Source organism: Pteropus vampyrus, unplaced genomic scaffold (genome assembly GCF_000151845.1).
Source record: "Pteropus vampyrus isolate Shadow unplaced genomic scaffold, Pvam_2.0 Scaffold471, whole genome shotgun sequence".
Classification (NCBI taxonomy): domain Eukaryota; kingdom Metazoa; phylum Chordata; class Mammalia; order Chiroptera; family Pteropodidae; genus Pteropus; species Pteropus vampyrus.
In genome coordinates, this window is record NW_011889252.1 from 990220 (window position 1) to 1013457 (window position 23238).

The following is a 23238-nucleotide window of genomic DNA, read 5'->3' on the forward strand; positions in this document are numbered from 1 at the left end:
CTAACCTAGAGAGGGAAATGCGGTTGCTGGGAGTCACCGCTGTTACCACCCCACCCTAAGCTGAAGGGAATGTGGCATAGGGTCCCCAGTCCGGACTCCTGTGCGCCTGCTCCCACTCTCGCACCTTCCAAAATGAAGACTTCAAGCGGCATTTCGGAGGGGGCTGCGTGACCTGCCGCACCGACCCTCCACTCCTGTGGGGGGAGCGAGCCTGCGGGGCCTCCCAGCGTGGGTAGCGGCTGAGGGTCCCCTCCCCGCCCCCATCCCTGGTTTCTGGCTCCCCGATCCCCTCCCTTCCCCGCCCGCCCCCGGCGGCTGGCGAGCGCGGTGCAGCATGCGGCAAAGCTCTTTGCATAAATTATGCTCATGACGCAGTAGCTAAAAAAATCCAAGTAGCAGAAGGAGGGGAAAAAAGGGGGGGGAGGAAAAGGGGGGGCTGTGGAAGGGGGAAAAGGAGAAAAATATATATACCTGACAGCCCCCCCACCCCAGCTTCCCCTTCCCACTCCGCGGCCTTCACCCCTGCCGCCCAGCGTAGCCCGTGGAGTCCCCTTCGGCTCTGCCCAGCCCGGGCTGGGGGCCCGGGGGCGGCAGCGGGTCCCGACCGGTTACCCGGCCGAGCCGAGCCCAGCCAAGCCGCACTGGCTTCTTTGTCTGCGGGCGGCGGCCACCCGGGCCCCGGCCCCGGCCCCCGGCCCCCCGGCCCGGACTGTGAGATGAATCGCTAATCGGTGGCCGCCGGGCACCTAGGGCGAAGGCGGCTGGGGCTCGGGCTCCGGTAAGTAGCGGGGTCCGGGGCGGGGAGGGGTTTGCACGGAGGGGGAGGGGGCCGGGCAGGGGAGGTTTCGGGTTTGGTTAATATGCAATGCCCGTAATTAGCATAATTTATATATTTATGATAAAGAGGGAAAAAAATGCCGCGGGGCCGGGGCGCCAGGATGCTGGGCCCGGCAGCGGGGAGCTCTGGGAGTGGGACAGCGTGCGGCCGCCCTCCTGGGAGCGGGAAGCCCAGGGCCGCGCCCTCGCCCGCCCGCGGGCCGGCGGGGACCGGGAAGGGGTGGGGGCAGCCGCCAGGTAGACCCCGTAGGGAGCTTGCACCTGGCCCCTCCCGGTTTCTGTCCCTGGAGCCAACGTGGGGTACAGACTGTAGAAGATGTTCTATATACAGATCCCGTGGCGACCAGGAGCGGATTCTCGCCCCACGGGAGAACCTGGGAGCCTGGGTTCCCGGCGGTTACTGTCGGCTTAGGAGGCGAGGGCGACCTGTTACAATTCTCTCCAATCGCAATACACCAGGAGGACTGGTGGGACTCCGGGTTAGGGACCCGGGCGTTGCTGGAAGGGTGGGGGAGTGGTGGGCGGGTCACCATTGAGCAGAGCATGAACACTTCATAAATATTTAATAACAATATTATTATTAATACATTTTCATAATAATGGGCCGATATGTGCTCCCTGGGCAGTCTCATCTGGCAAGGCCAAAGGTGCCTTGCAATCTTCACTTTAGCGTTGGGATCTCTCACGCAGCTGTGATTGGAAGCCTAAAACCTGCACAAAACAGCCGCTACTGAGGGGCAAGGGTAAATCAAAGACTGTCAGGAAGCCTTCCTGGGCAAATGAAAAAAAGCTCTTTGCAGAGATTTTATCTTTATCTGCTCATGTGCTCTGAGTCTCTGTTCTGAAAGTAGAAGGCTGGTCTTCAATTGTTCATAGACGTTTATCTCTCCTCCCCTTTCTTGGTAGTCTAAGGCAGCCAACATTGACAAGCATATCAGCGGTAGAACTTTATTTGTTCACTTGTCCGAAAAAAAATACCCACTCTGTGCCACACTCTGAGCAATACAGATAGAACTTCTTCTGTCCTGGAGTTTCCATTCCAGTTTGGAGGGACAGGCAGATCATAAACATGAAAACAAACAAGATAATGTCATGTGGGGGTGTGCGTTTGTGTGTGTGTGATAGGCTATTTCTTCTCTTCTTGAAAGTACTCCCTGGCAATTAAGAAAAAGTGAGTCAGAAGAAATTTGCTTCCCTGAGGGTTCTCTGCATTATGAAGGAACATGGGCTAAGATAATATCCCCCTCCCCAAGATTTACTCACTATAAAGTCATAATAGTAATCTTTTACATTTTTTATAACACTTTACAATTAAAAGCATTTTTATATGCATGCTTTACTTCAATTAAAAATAATAACAATAACATAACAAAGAATTATACAATGCTTGCTGTGTGCCAGGCCCCGTCCTAAGTGACTTACATAAATGTTATCAATTTAATCCTCACAGTAACCCATGAGGTGTGTGCTATAATTTAGCCCCATTTTATAGTTAAGGAAACTGAGGCTTAGAGGGGTTACCTGAGGCAGAAGCAGTACTCAACTTGGGTCTTCTGCCTTTATGGCCCAAGCTCTTTCTGTGTCAAAATGAAGATCAGAAAGTCCACAAGAGGGAGTGAGACCTGGGAGAAACTGGCCAAGGGAGACAAGGTTTGGGATTGAGGAGCTGGACAGGCATATTAGGAAGGAGTAAGTGTGGTCAGGGTTCTTCAGAACTCAATCTTACTTCTTTAAAATCATTTTTTAAGTCACCCTAGTATTGGGAATGGGGGCAAAAAAAAATTGAAATAGGATATGTGTTTTGAGGAGAAGATAGGAAATATGAGAAAACTAAGTAATCCGATTTCTTACTTTGTATTTTCAGCTGATATTCATTAACCTCCTGTTATGTACTAGGTATTATAACCTCTTGTTATGATAATAAGTGGACCTACATTCTTGGAGCTTACAGTCTAGTGGGGGAAGACACCTACTTTTTATTTTTTACATTTCATATGCTCCCTCCTATTGTCCTGCCCAGAATTAATCAAGTTTGGGCATAAGAGAAAGGGGGCAGGAGGAGAAACTAAACCTAAATCTGTCCTTATTAAACAAGTCTTTACTCACATGCCTAAGATTATAAATGGTAGGTTTGAAAGGGAAAATAAAGTTATTCACTGCTTTTCGATTTTTTTCCCTTTCCCTCCCTCTGGCCCATGTGTGTGCCTAGCTGGTCTACCAACCACATAGCAAGCCATTATTTCTGCCCGTGGATCCAGGGTCTGAAGGGGAGGATCTGGAGCAGAACTGAAAGCTTCCACTTCCCAATGTGTCTTGATCCTTGGGGGCCAGAACAGTCCCCATCCGCCTTCCTCCCATTTACAGAGAGAAGGCTTGGTGTGGTGTCAGAAGGCTAGGAGTCTGGGGCAGGTGGACACACTTTGAAATTTGAATCAGCCACTGACTCTACTATGATCCTGGTCAAGTCACCTGACCTCTCCCAACTTCCATTTCCCTATAGATAAAAAATAGAGATCATAATAAGAGCATTTTACTTACATGATCTCATATTATTATAACAACCCCATAATGCTTGCCCATTTAATCATCATTTTAAAGATAAGGAAATTATGCTTCAGAGAGATTAAAGCAGTTGCCCAAGACCACAAAGCTATTTAATGGCCTAGCTGGGGCTTGAATCTAGGTTTCCTCCAAAGCCTATACCCTTATCTCTCTTTGATCCTCAACTTTCTTATCTATAAAAATGGTGATAATAATAGCTAATTGCTCTTAGTGTTCTGTACAGTAATTCTAAGGTAAGCTCTCTTATTATTTATCCCCAAGAAATCAGAAAAGTAACCTGCCCACATGTGGACAGTCACACAACTGGTCAAGCTTTAGTATGTGTTTGCTCCATGCTCTCTTGAAGTTGGTGTCGGAATTGAATATCTTACAAAATTTATTGCAACACTATTCCCATTTCAAGTATGGCAACTGAAGCATACATAGAGAGGTTAGGTCGTCTCCTAGGGCTTCACAGCTAAGAAATGCTGAAACTGAGAGACGAACCTAAGTTCTTAAGTGCTACACTAAATTGAAATGAGATAATGTATGTAAATTTTTATAATAACTGCCATTTTCTGAACACTTATTATATGCCAGACATCAATCTAAATTTTTTAAATGCATTAATTTATTCAATTCTCACAATAGCCCTATGAAGTAGGTGCTATTACTCTCATTTTTATTGATGAGGAAACTGAGGTACAGAGGTTACATTATATGTCCTGAGTCCCACAACTAGTAAATATTAGAGCTGAGAATATGAGAGAAAGCTGTCTCCAGAAGGTGCTTACTGTAATACCGTGTGTAAAGGGCCTGGGTCCCAATAAACTATCAGTGATTATTATTCTTCAACAGGTGGGAAGGCAAATCTGTGTCCTGGGGCCAGAAATGGAGAAGGGTGGGAGGATATGCAGACAAGCCATCAAGCAATGACAACTTGAACGAGGTAGCAGCCCGCCTGGAGTCTGATGATTTAAGAACAGGGCAGGTAATATTTGTGTGCTAGAGGGGATGTGGTATTTCTTCACACCAGGTACTAAAGTTGTGTGGACAGAGGTAGTAGTGATAAGAAGTGGGAGGATTCTGGGCATATTGGAAGGGAGAGCCAACAAGGATTGCTGAAGGAGTAAATGTTAGATGTAAGAGAGAAAGCAAGGGTGTTGGCAAGATTTTTGGCCTGAGCATCTGTGAAAAATAAAGGCTGCCATTTGCTGAAATGGGGAAGGCTGCATGCAGATAGAGCAAATTTGGGGGTGAAAATCAGGAGTTTGCTTTTGAATATGTTGAGTATAAGATGATGTGAACAACCAGTAGGCTGTTGGATATGTGAGCATGAAGTTCCCAGATGAGATCCAAGCTGGAGATTTAGATTTGGTAGTTGTCAGGCTGGGGAGACCGTCTGTGGATGAAGGGAAGAGTAGATTGTCTGCCCTATTCAGCTCAGCCCCAACTATCCATTTATACCAATCTTTTGCTTCCAGTCCTTGTGGGCCTACTTGAGTTACAGCTCTGCAGGAGGCAGGTGGGTACACAATTTAAATACAAAAGTTATATAGAACTGGAGATACTGATATCTATAAACAACCTAGCCTGAGAGAATTGCAATGTCAAAAGTTTGAAAGGTAATTTCTCATAACAAATGTGACTCTTTCATTTGAATACCGGTAATATTAATTTCAGCTCAACCAGCCATTCCTTGGGGTCAACTACCTTCACACAGAGTACCCTCTACCCCCCAAAATGAGTGTATAATGAGAAGGTATTTTACACCTCGAAAACCTCAACTACATTAAATGTTAACGGAGTGACTAAAACCACAGAAATGAGTCTGAATTAAAAGTCTGAATCCCATGTAAATTCCATTTTCCTCTACATGGCACAAGATTCTTATAAATAAAATTTCATGTCTGAAACACATGCTCCTCTAGAACTAGGAGAAAGGAACACACAAAACTTCATTGAGAATCCCTTCTGTGGCTCCTCCACCATTCTCTGCTCATCCACAGTGACATTTAAACATACTGTATTATAGTTACCTTTTTATTTCTTTGACTCCCTTATTAGACTGTAGAATTCTTGACGAAGCTGGGAAATGTGTTTTTCCCACACTGTTTCCCCAACACCTAGAGCAGAGAAGCTGCTGAAATATTTGTCAAATAAACAAAGGACAAAGCATTTCAGGATTTTTCCTACTAGGATCTCAGGCAATCCTAGGGTGTTCTGATCTGTTTACAATTTCCCAGTGCTCCTCCTGGATGTCTTGGAACATTGCCCTAAGCCCAAAGCAATTCCCAAAGAAGAATGATAAGTGGAACCAGGTCCTCTAACTCATCTCAGTCCGCTCTGCTGAGAGTCCTGGATGGTCTTGGATCTCTGGGCCGTAGGCAAATGCCTCAGCACTCTCAGTTCTTTCTCTCCCCGAGAATGCCTGTGTTTTAGATGTTAGCACAGGAAGGCTGGGGTGAGTGAGTCATCCGTTAGCCAAGCAAGGTGCCATGCCAGGTTTGCTTCAGGAGTTTTTCAAACTCAAAGAGAAAGAAGGCAAAAGAGGAGGCTCTGAGTGGGCCCTGGCTCCCTTCCAGGATTTAATGAGAATTGTACAAATTATTTTTACTATTATTTAAAATGTTTAATATTTTAAAAAATCTTTTCTTTGAGAAATTTATTCAAAATGCTAAATTTTCATTTTAGAACTTGGTTTATATTTATATAACAGAGTGCCCTAAATTGACGTTCGTCAGGATACCTTTCTCTAAGCCCTAGTGGTTTCTTCTCTTATCTTTAAAATGTATTAAGTAGCTTTTTATTACATTGTGATTCTCAAAGATATTCAAGAAAAACATGATGACTAAAACATCTACAAATTCTTCTTCATTTCTGTTATAGTGTAGCAGTTTATCGTCTAACTAACAGTGGTCTAACTGAGTAAAACTGAGTTTCTTGTTCTCGGATATAGTTGACTGTAACTCATAAAGCAACAACTGGCTACAACTTCACCACTTCTTCATTAACAACTGTAGCTGAGACAGGTCATTCTTTGACCTATACATTTTGACTACTGTAATTTTAGCCTCTGAAGAAGATCTTCTTTCTCTTCAACCTGCTTTACCAATTTTGCCTTTTCTTCATTTAATTCTTGTTTGGAAAGCTTCTGATTCACAAAAACATTTTGGAGACCACTGCATGACCCACTACCAAGTGATTTAGGTTCACGTGCATTGACATTTTTGAATGTATTTTTCGAATATATATTTTCTTCAAATTCACTGTCTACATGTTAAAATTATTCTTTAAATTCTAGTTTTCTTCTGTTGAAGATGCTGGTTTCTCTGAAAAGTTCTGATTGTTTTCTTCATTTTCTAAGACGTTTTACCATTCTGTAACAAGGATTAAATGAAGATCTTATTTTCCTTTAATTGTTTTCTAAGTGTTACTAATAAGTTGCTTTTCAGAACTACTCGTATGGGGAGGTGGTGGATTAGCACAGGCCTGTGGAGTGCTGGGTAAAGTCACAGCTGAGTGTGATGGACTTTCCATCTTGGAAATCAAATCTTGGTTTATCTGTCACTGAGCCATCCCCAGAGAGTGCAGAAAGCCCATAAATGGAATATTATCCAGCTATAAAAAGGAATGAAGTACTGGTATATGCTACAACATGGATGAACCTTGAAAACATTCTGCTGAGTAAATGAAGCCAGATCCATATTGTAGGATTCCATTTATAGGAAATATCAAGAATAGGCAAATCCATAGAGACAAAGCAGATTGCCAGGGACTGAGGGTGGCAGGAAAAGGGTATGGGATTTCCCTTGGGGATGATGAAAATGCTCTGGAACGAATAGTGGTGATGGTTGCACAACATTATGAGTGTGCTAAATTCCACTGAATTTTACATTTGTAAATGGTTAAAATGGTGAATTTTATGTTATATGGATTTTATCTCATTCAGTAAAAACACACAAAAAAGAAAACAAACAAATGACCCTGGGATGGCAGAGGAAGAGAAAGGGGAAAGTGGAGAATCTAGAACATTTCTCTGAGCTTTGTTTCCTCATCTATATGGTGAAAATAATGCCCCCGCCCCCAGCTGCTATGAATGATACATGAGTGTTACCTAAAATGCTTAGCCGAGTAGGCGCTCAAATGTTAATTGTCTTCTTTTCTATATAAGTGTTTAAACCTATTTGTCCCCTTTATTACCTTTATTTCTTTTGACTGTATGGTTTGTGGCTCCAGCCAGACAGCCTGTTCTTACAAGGGCTTCTCCCACTCCTCACTGCATTTGTCAGACTACTCTACCATCTGGGATGTTGTCCTGCCTCCAGTGTGAAAGGCCAGTATGATCCTTGAGCCATTGCCACGGAATCACCTAAGAGGTGATTCTGTGGGACCCACATGCTGAATTGGACTCTCTGAGGATGTTTGATCCAGAGGAGGCTGGGGGGATCTGTGTTTTTTAGTAAGTGTTCCAGGTGATGATCATGCACTTTAAAGTTTGAGACTACTGTTTTAATTTATTCCTGTCTTTACCATCCCTTCCAGGAAGTCTGCTCAGACTCCTCCCTTGAGAAGCACTCTGATACCCAGTGTGCTCCTTATCCATGTCTGAGGTTCTGAGTCAGAGTCAGACTCTGGGTCAGGGTCACCTTGGGTCACCTTGGGTTCTGCTGAGTCTACTCTCTCCCAGTGGACTCAGGAACGCCCAGGGACAGATGCCTGGCCCTCTCTTTCCTCTTGTTACCCTGGTGTATGTTCTCCTAGGACACTTTAAAATCCTTAGAATCCTGTTTTGTTTATTTCTACAAATATTTGGGAGAACTTAGCTTCTCTCTCTTCCTACCATTCTACTTCCAACTTTTTGAGATGGTATAGAAATTGTATTACTGTCACATCAGCCTTTGCTTTTCCCATCTCATTTCACTCCACAGGATGTGCTAGGTGTGGGTTGACCCCAACCCCACCCTGACAAGTGACCATGGATCCAGGAGCTGGCCCAGAGTCATCTCTGACTGTCAATGAGCAGGTATCTTCCGGGTCAGGTGGGAGAGTGAGGGTAATGGACCAAGCGGTGTGGGCAAGTAGGAAGACCCCACAGAGCCCCTCATTGTTTCTTACCAAACTTCAGGGTCACTTCACCTATCCAGATGTAGTTGCCAGTTAGGGTTTCTCAGGGACTGAGTTTGGAGATTTAAGCTATGACTAAAAAGTGAAATTAAAATGTGCAAATATGTATAAGCTTACATGGGGAAAGATTTGGACATCAGGACATTGCTTATATATTTTTTCTAATTTTTCTACAATGACCATTTAATACTTATGTAATTTTTAAAGGGAGAAAAAGATTACTATTTCCTAAAATGTAATTGGAGTGAAGTCCCTCATAGGTCAAGTTCGAGTCAAAAAGGCAATGGCTTTGGGGGGTTTATTTCATTCCAGCTCCCTTGATAGATCACACGGTCACTTTTTCCAGCCGAGGCTCTGGCTGGATCCAATTTTCAGGCTTAAGGAGTGGGTCATGGGAGTGGTTTCAGGCACAGGCCAAGTGCAGGGGAGGCCCGACACAGAGCTTTTTAACGTACAGTGTTCTTGATTCTTGAATGGCCCAATTGGAAGCATTTCAGTGCTGCAGGTAAAGAGCTGAATGCTGGCTGTTTGAGCAGGGAAAGAAGATCAAGTGTTCTGAGGAGGCCCAGGGACCGCCTGCATCACTGGGACATGCAGGCTTATCTTTAAGGTCAGAGCTGGCCCACAGCAGATGGCACAACTGGAGCCACAGGCTCACAGGGCACAAGCTCCAGTCCAGGGGGATGGGGTGAGAGGCTGCATCTTCAGGATTCCTGACCCTTGTTTAAGGAAATTAGCTTGCAGGGAAATCTTGGCCTTTACCTTAGAGTTTTGGAAATAAAGAAATTATGAGCTGAAAAAGTTACTCGACATTAGGGAGCATCTGTTTTCCACCCATTTACCTTTGAGGGAACTTCTATAAGGTTTCAGGAGCCATGAAGTGGGATTTGCTTGTTGGCCCAGCTTAAGCTGTGGATACTGTGTTAGGGGCTCTCACAGCCATACACCAGTGTCCTAGAGGCCAAAGGACATCCTTGCAAGACTGTGGGATAGGCCATTTACCACTCCCTGAACCGAGTCTATGAGAGGGAGCAAATATAAATATTCCCAAGTGGTCTGGCTCAATGGGACTTTTTCCAGCTTGTGTCAGGCCCTTCCCCCTGTCACCCGGGCCTACTTTCTCCTAGCAGCAAATTCTCTGGAATCAAGGAGCTGCAGCTTGCCCCAAGCTCTGGAATTCTCACAGAGCACACAGTCGCTGGGACAGGAGGTCTTCATCCTGAGGTGCCATTTCTTCTCTCCCCCAACCATACCCAGAGCTCTGGTTCCCAGGGAGGTCTATATCATCCCCTCTCCCAGCAGTGATTCCTGTCCTCTGTTTGCAGGTCATCGTGATGTCAGGCCATGAGACCATCCGTGTGCTGGAAGTTGGGGTGGATGCCCACATCCCTGCTGAGGAGGAGGACAAAGGACTGGAGGGTGTGGCCAGCGATGGCTCCCAGAGCAGAGGTCCTGCTGAAGCCAATGAACCTGCTGACGAAGCTGGGCCAGACAACCCAGACTCCTCTGCAGAGGCAACTGGTACGAGCCCATTCCTCCCATCTGGCACTGCTCCACCTGAGACCCTTTCCGTGGTTCCCTGAGGAGTCAGCATAAGTCCCTGGGGCCTAGGTGGCTTTAGAGTTTTATCATCTTCCTTTCTACGGGACAGCCTCTGGCCACAACTTATACTTCCAGTCAACTTCTAGGGCTATCCTGTACTCTTTGTCTCTGGAACTTTAGTTCTGGTTTCAGTCACTTCCGGACCTAAACTGGGATGAGTCAGGGTGAGATGAAAGGAGAGTGGCAGAGCTCAGCTCAGGTGATTGAATTAACCTCAGAGAAGATTCATAATCAATAATATTATGATAACCATACATGATGTTAGATAGGTACTAGATTTATCAGGGTGATCACTTTATAAGTTATATAAATGTCTAATCACTATGATGTATGCCTGAAACTAATATAATATTGTATGTCAACTGTAATTGAAAAATTTTTTTCTTTTAATTTTTAGAAAGGAAAAAGAGAGGAGAGGTTACTTGCCTCCACCCCAGACATTCTGATTCAGTAAGCCCAGACTAGGGCCTTGAAATCTATGCCCAGCCAGTATTAAGAGCCCACTGATCTGGTCTAATACCCATCATCCAATACTTAGACTCCTTTTAATGCCTCACCATATATTAAATAATAACCCCTCTCCTCATTGTCGTGTAGCTTTGAAGAGGCTTCCTGATGTGGGTCCCCAATACCTCACTAAATTAAGGCAGCAAGAGGAAGTTATGACCTGGCTGCAAAGCTTCCGTTCACAGAAAATTCCTTTAGAAGTTCATGGAAGCTGCTCTTCCAGACTTCAGACCTCAGGGACTGGCCGAGAATAGCTGCTTGACTCAGACAGCCACTGTGATCCTGAATGTGGCAAAGATATGTCCAATTTTCAGGGACCGTCATTTCAAGGACCGTACCCTGAAGAATCTTTGCCCCTTCCCCAAGCCTGCACCTGTATCCAAAAAGTGTCCTGAGGTGGGGTGAGCAATTATGCAGTTGCTAGATGAGCCAAGGGAAGCTGCTCCCATTGATTCTAGCTCCTTCCTTCCCTGACACATGTTCACTTTAGGCCCCTCTACTTACTATGTCATTGGTCACAGTATCCTATAAAGCCAGGAAATGAGAGACTGGTATCCAACTGTTTAGGCCTACATTTTCTTCATTTAAATGTGGGGAAAGACAGGCTTACCTCCTAGGTCTGGCGCAAGGCTTTCTAGCCTCCTCTTCTCCCTACCAGTAGCATTTCCAAAGTTACTTGCTGGGCCAGGGGAAGCTAGTGATTGGTCTCCAGTTATGCAAAAACACAATATGGGGCTGAGAATTGCCACTTCAAGCTACAGACAAGACAGTCCAGTCCCGTGACCCCTCTGCTCACACCAGGCTCACTCCTTGTCCTTCTTTCTCTCATTGCCATGTGAAGTGAAGCCACTCCCAGGAATCCCTTTGAGCCCTGCCCCGGTTGTCACCACCTTCAGCCAAGCCCCAAGCCAGCCTCAGACTTCTCAGACCCTGACATCACTGGCTGTACAAGCTGCCCCCCAGGTAAGAGCCACCCAGAGAGCTGGACAGAGAACAATGGGCAAGAGCAAGGCATAGGACTGCCAAGATGGGGTAGCCATGGGATCTGGGAACTTCATGAGGCAGCACAGGGAAGGGGCAGTGGCTCGAGGGAGGGAATCCCCTACTAGGCACCCCTGGCCTCTCCCCTGCCCCAGATTAGGCCCACTGAGAAAAGTAGATGTTATTTGCCAGGTAATCTCCTTGGGTCCAGCAAGGGTTGTAGAGATCGCATTAACTCTTCATGCCTCAGGCTTTTCTGTTTCTCTAATGGCTAAATGAGTGGATACACTTGTCAGCCCATCTAGTGGATGCCTGAAAGAGTTAATGCACTATTCACAGAGTTCTCGTTTAGAGCCAGGGGACAGCCCTGGCAAAATTAGAAGCTGCCTCCAGGATCCTCCAGGAGTACTGAGCTCCCTGAGACCTTTCGCTATATGCACAGATCTCCTAGGCATCCATTAAAGGTAGCGTTAATCAGAAATTCCCAGAGGCCTCTGTCGGCTCTTGACCACTTGGGTCCATCACTCCCTTGCTTCCTGGCCACAAAACACCGGTCCTGTGGGCAAGGGCCCAGGGAAGGCCTGGGAGGCAGCAGACTGTAGTGGAAGAGGCCCGTACACCCTTTACTGTCCTGTGAACAGGGCCAGGCCCTGTCCTTGCTTTGAGTTGCTTCTCTGAAGGCAGGATAGTCCGATCTAGGCACCCCTTTCAGGGTTGGACCTCTGGCCAGGGCTTATCTCTTCCCCCACTTCATGCGGCCTTTTCCCCACTGCCTCAGAATGCTTTGTTTGTGCTCAACTGGGTCTGAGAGACCCAGTGTTTGCGCTATCGATGTTGATTTTTTTTATTTTTTCTTTTCTTTTTGAAATCTTGTTTGCTTTTGCAGGTCTTGACTCAGGAAAACTTAGCCACAGTTCTGACAGGAGTTATGGTTCCAGCAGGGGCAGTTACTCAACCTCTTCTTATCCCCATCAGTATTGCAGGTCAAGTGGCTGGTCAGCAGGGGCTGGCCGTGTGGACAATTCCTACAGCAACCGTGGCTGCCCTCCCAGGACTGACCGCTACTTCTCCTACGGGGGGAATTTTCAAGCCACCTTTAGCCAGTCTCCAAGGTAACGGCAACTCTCCCCAGGACTGCACCAGGCCCCTCACCACCCTACACTACCATTCCTGCACACGGGCTTGCCATGTTGGACTCAGAACCTGCAGCTCGCCCAGGGCAACAGCCTTGGAGTTTGGATCCAGTGTCCCAGGCACCCAGCCACAGAGACGCTGCACCAACTCAGGACTCTAGGCGATGACACCATGCTGGCCCAGCAGGCCTCTCTTACTTCAACCAACTGTCTGAGACTGCCCCTCTCCCCCCACGCCAGAATTCACCCCATGACCAGCCTCCTGAGAAGGACTGCAAGAAGATTCAGCTTCTGGTTTTGAACCTACACATCTCCAGGCCCAAGGGAGGGGGGATGAGAGAAGTTGGCATGTGCTGCCCCCTGCAAGGATCAAGGGAATCAGCTGCCTGTCCCCGCTCTGCCCCACTGCCCCAACCCCCTCTCATTCTTGTGCCAGATCCCTTGGGATTGGAGCTGCTCTGGGCTGCAACTAGGCATTTGAGCACCTTTGTCTCTGCCTTGCTCCATAGCAGCTGCTGTGCTGAATACCGCCCTTCCGGCACCCGTACAAGCTGCCCCACCGGTACAGGCCTCCTCGCCCGCCCAGCCCCGGCCACCAGCTCAGCCCCAGACGCTGTTCCAGACCCCTCCGCTGCTGCAGACCACGCCTGCCATTCTACCGCAGCCCACTGCTGCCACCGCTACTGCCCCCACCCCCAAGCCAGTGGATACCCCCCCACAGATCACCGTCCATCCTGCAGGCTTCGCATTTAGCCCGGGAATCGTAAGCCGCTGCCCTCACCCAGGGATGAACTGAATCTTGGGCCAAGGGTGGAACTGACAGGGGAGGAAGGAGGTGGAGGACCAGCCCCCTGAATATGGCTCTTTTCCAACACGTCACCGGAGATGGGCTCCCTCTGAAGCCTTCTCCTTGCAGCTGCCAATCCGTCCATCTCAAACAAGAGCAGACAACTTCTGCCAAGAGGGCTGGGCAAATTCTCCAGAACCTGAACCACTGGACCAGCCTTAGAGGGTGGGATGATGTCTGGGGACTGCAAACTTGTGAGCTGTCACTAAGGTGGAGCTAGAGGCTCACAGACCTGTGCCAATGTTGGTCCACTGTGGCTCCTGGCTTGGCAGTGGAGTTGTTAGATGTGACCAAAATCACATCAGCTACTCCTGTCTAGCCCTTCTACCCTCCTAGGCCTAGCCTGAAAGATTAGCCAGAGTTACTCTTCCATGGCCGTGGCCGATCCTTCCCGGCTGACCCCCTGCAACCCCTAGCCCTAGATACTATTCAGCTAGTGGACATGGGCCTGCAGCCCACATTCATATCTGCCCCACATCCCTACCTCCCCACCCCAATGCCCTGAGCCCTCTTCACTCTGCCTTGGGCTCTTTCCTGTCCCTCAGCCTCTGAGCAAGATTCTTCTTCCACCCACAGATCAGTGCTGCTTCCATTGGGGGGCAGACTCAGATCCTGGGCTCCCTCACCACCACTCCAGTCATTGCCAACGCCATCCCCAGCATGCCGGGGATCAGCAGTCAGATCCTCACCAACGCTCAGGGGCAGGCAAGTGGTCAAAGCCAGGGTCGAGGGGTGGCAGCTGTGGAAAAGCTAGCTGGGGGGGGCCAGAACTTGGGCTGAAGGTCATAGAAATTTAAACAGGGTGTCAGGCTGCTGTTCATATCTCCTGTATGGCAACTCTCTGCTGATGCTGAAGCCAGGCAGGGGTATAGCCACCACTCTGCCTTAGAGGTGCCCACTCTAGTTGAGGTGAGCACCCACTTCATTTATGGAGCATCCACTTTGTGGCCAGGCTCTTGCTAGGTGTTTTCTCATACACTATCTCACTTCGTTTTGAGTACAAATTTATTAGGCGAAGATTTTTATTCCCACTTTTTAGGGGAGAAGACTGAGGTTCAGAGAAATTAAGCCACAGAGCTAAACTGTGGCAGGGTGAGGATTCACGTCCAGGTCTGCTGACTCCACACACCGACTTATTTTGGCTCCATCACAGCTCTGGAGATAGAATAAAGGAAACAGCTCTTAGAGTGCGAATCCTTCACTTTACTGAGGAAGAAATTAAGGCCCAGAAGGGTTAAGTGATTCATCTAAGTCCCTTCCCCTGCCAGTGTAGAGAGTTGGGTTGGGGGAGCTGGACACTGCCCTCACCTTTAGGGTCCCTGCCTTGTTTCCTCCCAGGTTATTGGAACACTTCCGTGGGTAGTGAACTCAGCTAGCGTGGCAGCCCCAGCACCAGCGCAAAGCCTGCAGGTCCAGGCTGTGACCCCCCAGCTGCTGTTGAACGCCCAGGGCCAGGTGATCGCGACCCTAGCCAGCAGCCCCCTGCCTCCACCTGTGGCTGTCCGGAAGCCCAGCACACCTGAGTCCCCTGCTAAGAGTGAGGTACCAGGGCTGGGGTGGGGGGTGGGGGCAGGCAGTACTATCTGGCATGGGCTGCCTGTCTCCAGATTGCGGGCAGGACAAGATTATTTTCTGAAGTCCATGGGAAAGCAGAGAATCTCCCCAAAGTGAGGGTAGGTCCCAGGGTAGAAAGCCCATGTGAGTCACACATGTTCTGCCCAGGGAAACAGCATTCCCCCATCCATCTTCCACATACACCCAAAACGTGTCTGTGTGCCCTCAGAGGCCAGTGCTATTCTGAGAAGGTCAGGAAGGAGGTGGTCAAAGTAAACCGGGCCTTAATCAGCTCCAGGGTGAACAAACTGCCAGAAAAGCCCTAGGAGGTTAGTTCTGCATCCCCTCCCTCTTCCCCCTTCATCCTTCCGCCCCTCCACTCTGCACTGTGGCTTTGATTATTCATTTGTTTGTTTATTCTAGGAGCAGTTTTTGAGGGCTTACTATATATCAGGTGCTGAAGATATAGAGATGAATAAGATGCCCTTCCTAGCCTTAGGTAGCCCAGCATTAAAAGCGATTACAAGGCAGCCTGACAAAGACTATGATAGGGGCATGATAAGGGAACCCAGAGAAGGGAGCTATCGACAGACTGGGGATCACTGAACTAATCTAAAGGGATGAGTTGGATGAGAGAGTATGCTACCTTTAGGAAATCGCAAGAAGTATAGCACTCCAGAGCAGGGGTTCTCAAACCTGAGTGTGTGTCAGAAGCACCTAGAGGGCAGATTCCCAGGCTGCAACCCACAGTTTCTTATTCAGTAGGTCTGAGGAGGGGCCCAAGAATTCCCCTTTCTAAGAAGTTCCCAGCTAATGTTAAAGCCCAAGGTTCTCAAATGTGATATGCTGCTTCTCAGCTTGTGAATAACCTCTTAGCCTCATCTATAAAACAGAGATTATAAGAGGACCAACTGCAGAAGGTTATGAGTGTTAAAGGATATATTACACATAGGCAATTAACACTCTGGTACACAGAAAGCACTTGAAAAACGGTGTTTTATTATCACTATTATTAGCTAGTGAAGTGTCATGGGGGAGTTCTTAGCAGAGAAATAGCTGATTAGATTAGCATGAAAAAAAATTCCCTTTGTTATCCAGGGATAACAAGAATGGACTGTGGTGAGACCTGAGTCGTTAAGGAGACAGCTTAAACAGTTCTAGCAAGAGACAAGGCACTCTGAACTAAGGCTAAGGCCCTGGGAAGGGAGAGGAAATGGACTTGAGAGCTATCAGGAGGTAGAATTCAGGGAACAGGACCCATCCGAGAGGAAATTTGAACTTTTCAGGAAACTCTTTAAAAAAAAAATACTAAAAATACTAATTTCATTTATTTATAGTTTCTTTTGATTATAAATGATAAATGATTTTTATAAAAATTCGAAGATTATGTGTAATGTAAAAAAGTAAAAATCTCTTCTAATTCCACACCCAGAGATGACTTCTGTTGACAACTTGCTTTATATGCCTCACGATTTTTCCCTGGAAATTCATATGTATTTTTTAAAGAAATTATTCCATAAAACTTTTTTCCACCTGATTTTTTTTTTTCCACTTAGCACTATGACTCAGTTCTTTCCATGTCAGTAGTTAAGAGATGACTTTATTCTTTTTAATGGCTGCACAGTATCTCTTTTGAGGGGGGTCCCAGATGTCATTCGCTGGTTCCTTATTAATGGACACTTGGGGCCTGGGAGGCTCTAGAATCAGGCTTCTCCTTAAGGGCAGAGATTTGAAAGCAGTTATCCTAAGGGCAGACACTTGTTGGAGCTTTGACCAAGTATACTGAAGCTTTCTGAGCCTCTGACCTTCCTGTTTCACAGGTGGCTACGAGACTCTAGCTTGGTGGGTCAAGTTGTTGTGCTTATTTTGGAGGTCATTATCATTGGGCGGGTGTTGATAGGTAGCTTTTAGTTTTGCTTTTTGATAGGACACAGGTAGGAGTGTGCTGAGTGAATGTAAATTCATGCCCATTTTGGCCCTGCCTCTGGTCCATGCAGGGACTCCGACCCCTTGAGGTGGGCAGGTGGGCAATAGGGGCTTGTTGGCTCTCTTCTTATAGATGCAACCCATCCAGCCCACGCCAGCCGTGCCCCAGCCTGCTGTGGTCATCGCCAGCCCAGCCCCAGCGGCCAAGCCATCTGCCTCTGCTCCCATCCCAATTACCTGCTCAGAGACGCCCACTGTCAGCCAGTTGGTGTCCAGTAAGTGGCTCCTGGAGGAGGTTGTGGAGAAGGGGAGAGGCATTTATTCGGACACCTGACCTCTTTAGAAGCTGCTCTCCTTAATAGACTTCCTGGAGTTTAAACTGAAAGGATAAATACCCAATGCCAGGGACTGGCTTTCTTATTCCCATTCCTACTGAGCTGGATTCTAGGCATAATGATAGTGGAGGCACTTCTCTGAGAAGCCTAGCCATTGGCTGTCTCTCCTGTGATCTCTCACCTGGTATTTGAGGAATGCGTATGGCCAACAGATGTGCTTGAGGGCCAGGAGTAGGGAGAATGGGGAGGGTCAGCAGTCCGAGCTGGAAGAATTTGAAAACATACCTCTATCTCCAGACAGATTGGTCCAGGCCCCCTTCCCCCGATCTTGTTTGTCTTGGAGACAGGGTTAATGAGGATCTTAAGGGTGTGCTGGCCTTTTGCTAAATGTCTTCATCTTTCTGCACCAGGCCAGGACAATGGACTAGATAAGCAGTGATGATTATCTGTTTTACACACTCACCTTTGGTTTCTTCCTCTGGCCTAGAGCCACATACTCCAAGTCTGGATGAAGACGGGATCAACTTAGAAGAGATCCGGGAGTTTGCCAAGAACTTTAAGATCCGCCGGCTATCTCTGGGCCTCACTCAGACCCAGGTGGGTCAGGCTCTGACAGCGACAGAAGGCCCAGCGTACAGCCAGTCAGCCATCTGCCGGTGAGTAAGGTTGCCTGGGCAAGGTCAGCACCTACTCAGGCATCTGGTGCCACTTGGTGTTCACAGGGACCTGGGTTTCTGAACCCTTCATTTTCCCTTGTTCCTAAAGGTAGATACGAATACCTGGAATAGCCGAAGACTGATTAGGTCCTTCCAAGGGAGGACCCTCTGATATTTATCCTCCAATCCTGAGCATTTTATATGGTCTTTTGCGGGCAGAGATTTGAAAGCGGTTATCCTAAGGGCAGACACTAATCTATTCAGGAATCCTAGAGGGAAAGGAGTACAGCTTATGAAATTAGTCACAAAAGTACAGCTTATGAAATGAGCGCCAGACGCTCATTCAGTTCTCGCTTGGCTCTCAACTATACCCCACCATCACCCGTATCCTGCTCCCATCTCACCGTCTTATAAGGCATGACTCTAAAGTCATGTAGTTGATTTTTCTGTGTGCATTGTACAAACTGGTTCTGGTGCCAGTATAATAGGAGGGGTTGCAGAGGGTTTCAAACAAGAATGAGTGCATGGCTCAGGGATGGCCGAAAAGTTTCATCTGCCTTCCAATTCCATAGATAGACTAGGGTGCCTATTAGACTCAGTGCCATGTTGAGAATTATATAGTCACATTTGAGTTCAGCCAGAAAGAGCAGTCTGACTTAGAGTTGCTGCTGTGAGAGTGAATTTGGAGGAGGACAGCACGCACGACATCCATTTGCCGTTTCTGGAGACCTCTCAAGTATGACTCCTCAAAGGACCTCACTCATTTGGGTGTCAAAGTTCTAGACTGGTTGTTTACAAAGCAGTTGCACTGTTATCACTACACTACTGAACTGAGGCCATGGAATAGCCCCTCTGTATGACCTGGGATATAAGACAGTTTGAGGAGTCTGGGCTTGACCAAACCAGGGGGATCCAGGTCGGGGTGGCGAGGGAAACATAAATACAGTCTCACCAGCCCTGAGGAGCAGCCCCTTGAGAAGAGCGCTTACACCCAGGTGTGAGGAATAAGACATTCTCACTGTCCCTCTCTGGGTTTGGGTCATCTACAGGTTCGAGAAGCTGGACATCACACCCAAGAGTGCCCAGAAGCTAAAGCCGGTGCTGGAGAAGTGGCTGAATGAAGCCGAACTCCGGAACCAGGAAGGCCAGCAGAACCTGATGGAGTTTGTGGGAGGTGAGCCCTCCAAGAAACGCAAACGCCGCACCTCCTTCACCCCCCAGGCCATAGAGTCTCTCAATGCCTACTTTGAGAAGAACCCACTGCCCACCGGACAGGAAATCACTGAGATTGCTAAGGAGCTCAACTATGACCGGGAGGTCGTGCGGGTCTGGTTCTGCAATCGGCGCCAGACGCTCAAGAACACCAGCAAGCTGAACGTCTTTCAGATCCCTTAGGGCTCAGCCCCCAGCCCTGTGTTCCAGCACTTTGTATTTGTCCCTTGGCAACCAGCTGCAGCCACGGCTGTGACAGCACCTGTCAATCTGCCACGTGTAGCTGTGCTTATCCTGGGTCTTGAGACTCCACCGTGTGCATGTGCGTCAGCTGCCTTCCGTCTGTCCCCCACATATTGCACATCGTGGGGAGGGCAGAGGGGCTCACTGAGAGTGTTAGGCTCGGAGCTGATCATGCCAAGGGAGGGGATTTGGCGTGTCACTTAAAGAAGCACTTTGGTAACTTGGTTTTTGAAGGGTGAATGCTGGTGGGGAACCAGAAACGCCCCACGTTTGGGGCAGGGCTGCAGCAGCCCCTAAGAACTGACCATTAGCTCTTGTTTCAGTGGCATTCTTTTTCCACCCTCTCTTTTCCTTTGCTCCTCTGTGTGAGCGTCACAGGTACAGCAGCTTGTCCAGGAGAACCACAGCCTCAACCCCCATTGCCTGCAGGCACACTGTCCCCTGAAAGGACCCAAGAGACACAGTTCTGAAAGGTGTGATGTGCTGCTCAGAAGGCCAGACTCAGTGTCTGCCTTGACCTCAAGTCAGAAGGTTCCACAGTCCTGGGGCCAGAACATGTCATCTCTTCTCCCGCCTCTCTCTGGTTCCTTTGGGGGGAAATTGCACTGAAGCAGAACCTTTTCTTTTGTAATCCATTTGGAAGGAAATAGCAGTGAATTCTAGTTATCTTGGGGTTGACCTGGGTCTGTGGCAGGTTAGGAACACAGTAAATAAGGTCATCCTCCCAGATTTTAATCTAATCTCTGTTAATGACCATCTCTGCCCCTCCCCCGCTTCAAAACCAAACGAACAGTGTAGGTTAAGGAACTTGCAGCCTGGAAAATCTCACTGCCCACGTAAGCAGGTACTTTGGAGAAAAATGAGGAAAGGAATGCTGACTCTTTCTCGTCCTTGCACTCTCCTCAACCTAGGACTGGGCCTTCTCAGAAGGGGCAAATTAAACAATAAATCAGATAGCAAGGTCCTGGGGGAACGGCCAACATCTGGAAAGAGCTGATGGCAGCCCAGGAAGGTCTCTTGGAGAAGCTGACTTGACTCTATTTTTCTTTGTAACTTTAAGCCTTGGATACTGAAAGAGAAATCTTATTTCGTCCAGAGTCTTAGACTCTGTGTTTGTGTAAGCGATACCCCCAGTGTTCCACTGAACCAAGAATACTGCCGGAGCAGGATGGGTTTTGCCTCTAGAGCGGGTAACTATGGCACATCGGGGGTTGGCATCTCATCCGAGCTGCTAAGTAAGTTTCCCAGCCTCACTGCGGCTGGACAAACCCTGGAATTCAGCAGGTTCCTCCATGAAGTCAGGAGAGCTCTAAGAGGTTTCTTAGATGAGCCCAGCCTTGCTGTGTAGACCATCCCTAAAGGACCACAAGTCACAGGGGTCAGCCACCCCCTGTCTTCACTACTCTTGTCCTTTTGCAGCCAGGTCTCCAGCAACTGTTCTCCACTGTACCTCACATGATACACCCTGAGGAAGTGACTGCCAGGCAAAGGCACGTCACTGCCTCTGCTGGAGGTACAGCCACCTGCTAATCTAGCTTCCTCTGGAATGCTGCTTCCTTTCCTGCCTACAACTGATCCCTCCCAGGCCCTACAGTGCCAGCGTGGCCACCTTCTTGGTAGCCCTGCCAGTGAAAGGACAGTTGTGTGCCAAATTGCCACATACACATACTCCCACTCCACTGCACTGGGACCAAGCAAATCTGGCAGAGTGTAGTAAGTGTGAGGAAGGCTGCCCCAACCTTCCAGGAGAGAATGTCTCCCAGGGGAAGTCTCCACACTCAAGTTCAGGGTTATCGACCTATTTCAATGAGATGATATGCTCACTAGGGAGGGGCATGATAAACAGGTTTTCAGGAATAAAGCACCAGAGTTAAGAATTCAGTGATCTATACTTCAATAAATTAGAGAGATACAGGTTTTCACCTTCAAATACTTGCATTCAGATATGCTTTCTTTTTTGAGGAGACAAGTGGGTCACAGCTGGTGCTTTGGGAATAGCACATAATTCAGGGTGTGTCCATAGCAGTGGATATGCAGGACACCATCTGCCCTGTGTCAGAACAGGAAAAAGATAATGAACTGCTGGTCTAAATTAGGTCTGACCAGTGCTTTCTCAGCTCCTCCTTTGTCTAAATCTATCTTCCTAAGGCTGGGTTAGAACTAAATCGTTTTCTCCTCTGCACAAAGGATGGGTAGGTCTTTCAGAGGAATGATACCAGGGTCAGAATATTTGTAGGCTGAATTCTCCAGGCAGCAGAGTGCAGGGTGACCCTGAAGTGTGCCCAAAGCGGAACTCACCAGCCTGTGATCTTTGCTCCTGCTTCCCCACTGTAGAGCTCCCAGGAAGCAGCTGTGGCCCTGAAGTGGGTTTTCTGTTTTGTTTTTGGTAGCATCAGGCTCTAAAGGGAGTTGATATAAATTTTGTTTTGAAAGCACCTTTCTGAACTTAAAGCCAGAGCTCAGTGGCTCCTTTGCTGTGGAAAGGCAGGAGAAAGAGCAGAACTGGTTTCACTGTTTGCATGTGGCTTTTTTGTTTCCATTTTAAATGAAAGAAAGACCAAAACTTTCTATGTCCTGGTGAATTAGCTGGGGCCTTTGACCCTGCACTACACATGGTATTTTATTCGGGTGGGGTCCAGGGAAAGAATTTGGCCAAATGGATTGAGGAACACGTTTGAATTCAGAATGAGAGACCCTGACATTTTTGTGTTCTTAGAAATCCAGTCACTTTCCTATGCCTGGATTCCTTTGCTGTCTCAGAAGCCAGGCTCTGACACTGAGGTTCTGGCTGGCCTCCGGACATGGGCAAAACTTGCTGAGGGCTAGAGTGAGGGGAGGGGAGGGGAGAAGCACTTGATGTAGTTGTGTGGAATAAACAGTATTTTTCTTTTGTACTGGTCTGCTGTTTCTCCTTCACCTCTCAGAGTGGGGATATAAGGGACTCATGTCAGAGGCCAAGAACTCGTGTCAGTGAGCTGACTTTGTAGCCTGGAAAATACCATTGCAAGAGGGTGAAGGTCAGTGCCATGGACTCCCACTTCAGATGGCCCTGTCCCCAGCCCTCCAGCCACAACCCTCTCCATGGGGTGCAGGGTCAAGGGGATATGCCCTTTCTCTTTCTAGACTACCCTCCTAGTACCTAGGACCCCAAGCCCCCTTTCTGGCCCGTCTTCTTTGGGTCCTGACAACAGACTTGCTATTGGTATGCATATTCCCAGGCCTAAGAGGTGACCAAGGGGCAGCTGTTTGTCAGAGAGCTGGGTGGGCAAAGCTTGGGTATGCAGCCTGGAGTGTCTATACATATACACAAAACCTTTAGCAGTGTGAGATGGGGCTGCATGGGGAAGAGCAGGCAGGCTATAGGCTGGGGCCCAGGACTGGGGAATATTCTAGCATAGAACTTCAAGGAGTCTTAAAAGTTTAAATTCAAACCTGGCCTTCCAGGTTGCTACGAAGGTACATTAAACATTATAGGTGGCTAGATCATTCACAATTAGCCTAGTTCATACTTAATAAAATTTAGGTACATGGTAAGTGTGTCTTCAATTTTGCTCTTCCCCAGGCCTGCAAATATCAGAGGCAGGCCTGATACTTGCATTTAGAGCGGCTATAATAAGGGTCTCTCTCTTTGCTTGTCTACATCCTAGGAGTAGGGTTCATGCCATGCTCCCATATGGCCCTCCCCCTTCCCTCCTCCACCTACCTGGTCTTGAGGTCTGGGCTTAATCTAAACTGGT

The 23238-nt window shown here is 47.9% G+C and overlaps 1 protein-coding gene and 1 pseudogene across 10 annotated transcripts; one reads left to right on the forward strand and one right to left on the reverse strand.

The window, feature by feature from the left end:
- Positions 1–405: 405 nt before the first annotated feature.
- On the forward strand, positions 406–22391 carry POU6F1 (POU class 6 homeobox 1). 10 transcript variants are annotated; one of them, XM_023524531.1, is made up of 14 exons: positions 406–778; positions 4237–4369; positions 4863–4903; positions 8310–8404; positions 9636–9729; positions 9831–10026; positions 11456–11577; positions 12482–12707; positions 13238–13491; positions 14152–14280; positions 14914–15117; positions 17189–17330; positions 17872–18046; positions 19096–22391. In XM_023524531.1, the coding sequence occupies exons 4-14, from the start codon at positions 8397–8399 to the stop codon at positions 19439–19441; spliced, it is 1896 nt and encodes a 631-aa protein (XP_023380299.1). In that variant the 5' UTR covers positions 406–778; positions 4237–4369; positions 4863–4903; positions 8310–8396; the 3' UTR covers positions 19442–22391. The 10 variants fall into 10 exon arrangements, with proteins under 10 accessions (XP_023380299.1, XP_023380302.1, XP_023380300.1 ...); XM_023524534.1 differs by having other exon boundaries at positions 13241–13491; XM_023524535.1 differs by having other exon boundaries at positions 408–778; positions 17878–18046.
- On the reverse strand, positions 5781–7274 carry LOC105307025 (annotated as a pseudogene).
- Positions 22392–23238: the final 847 nt, after the last annotated feature.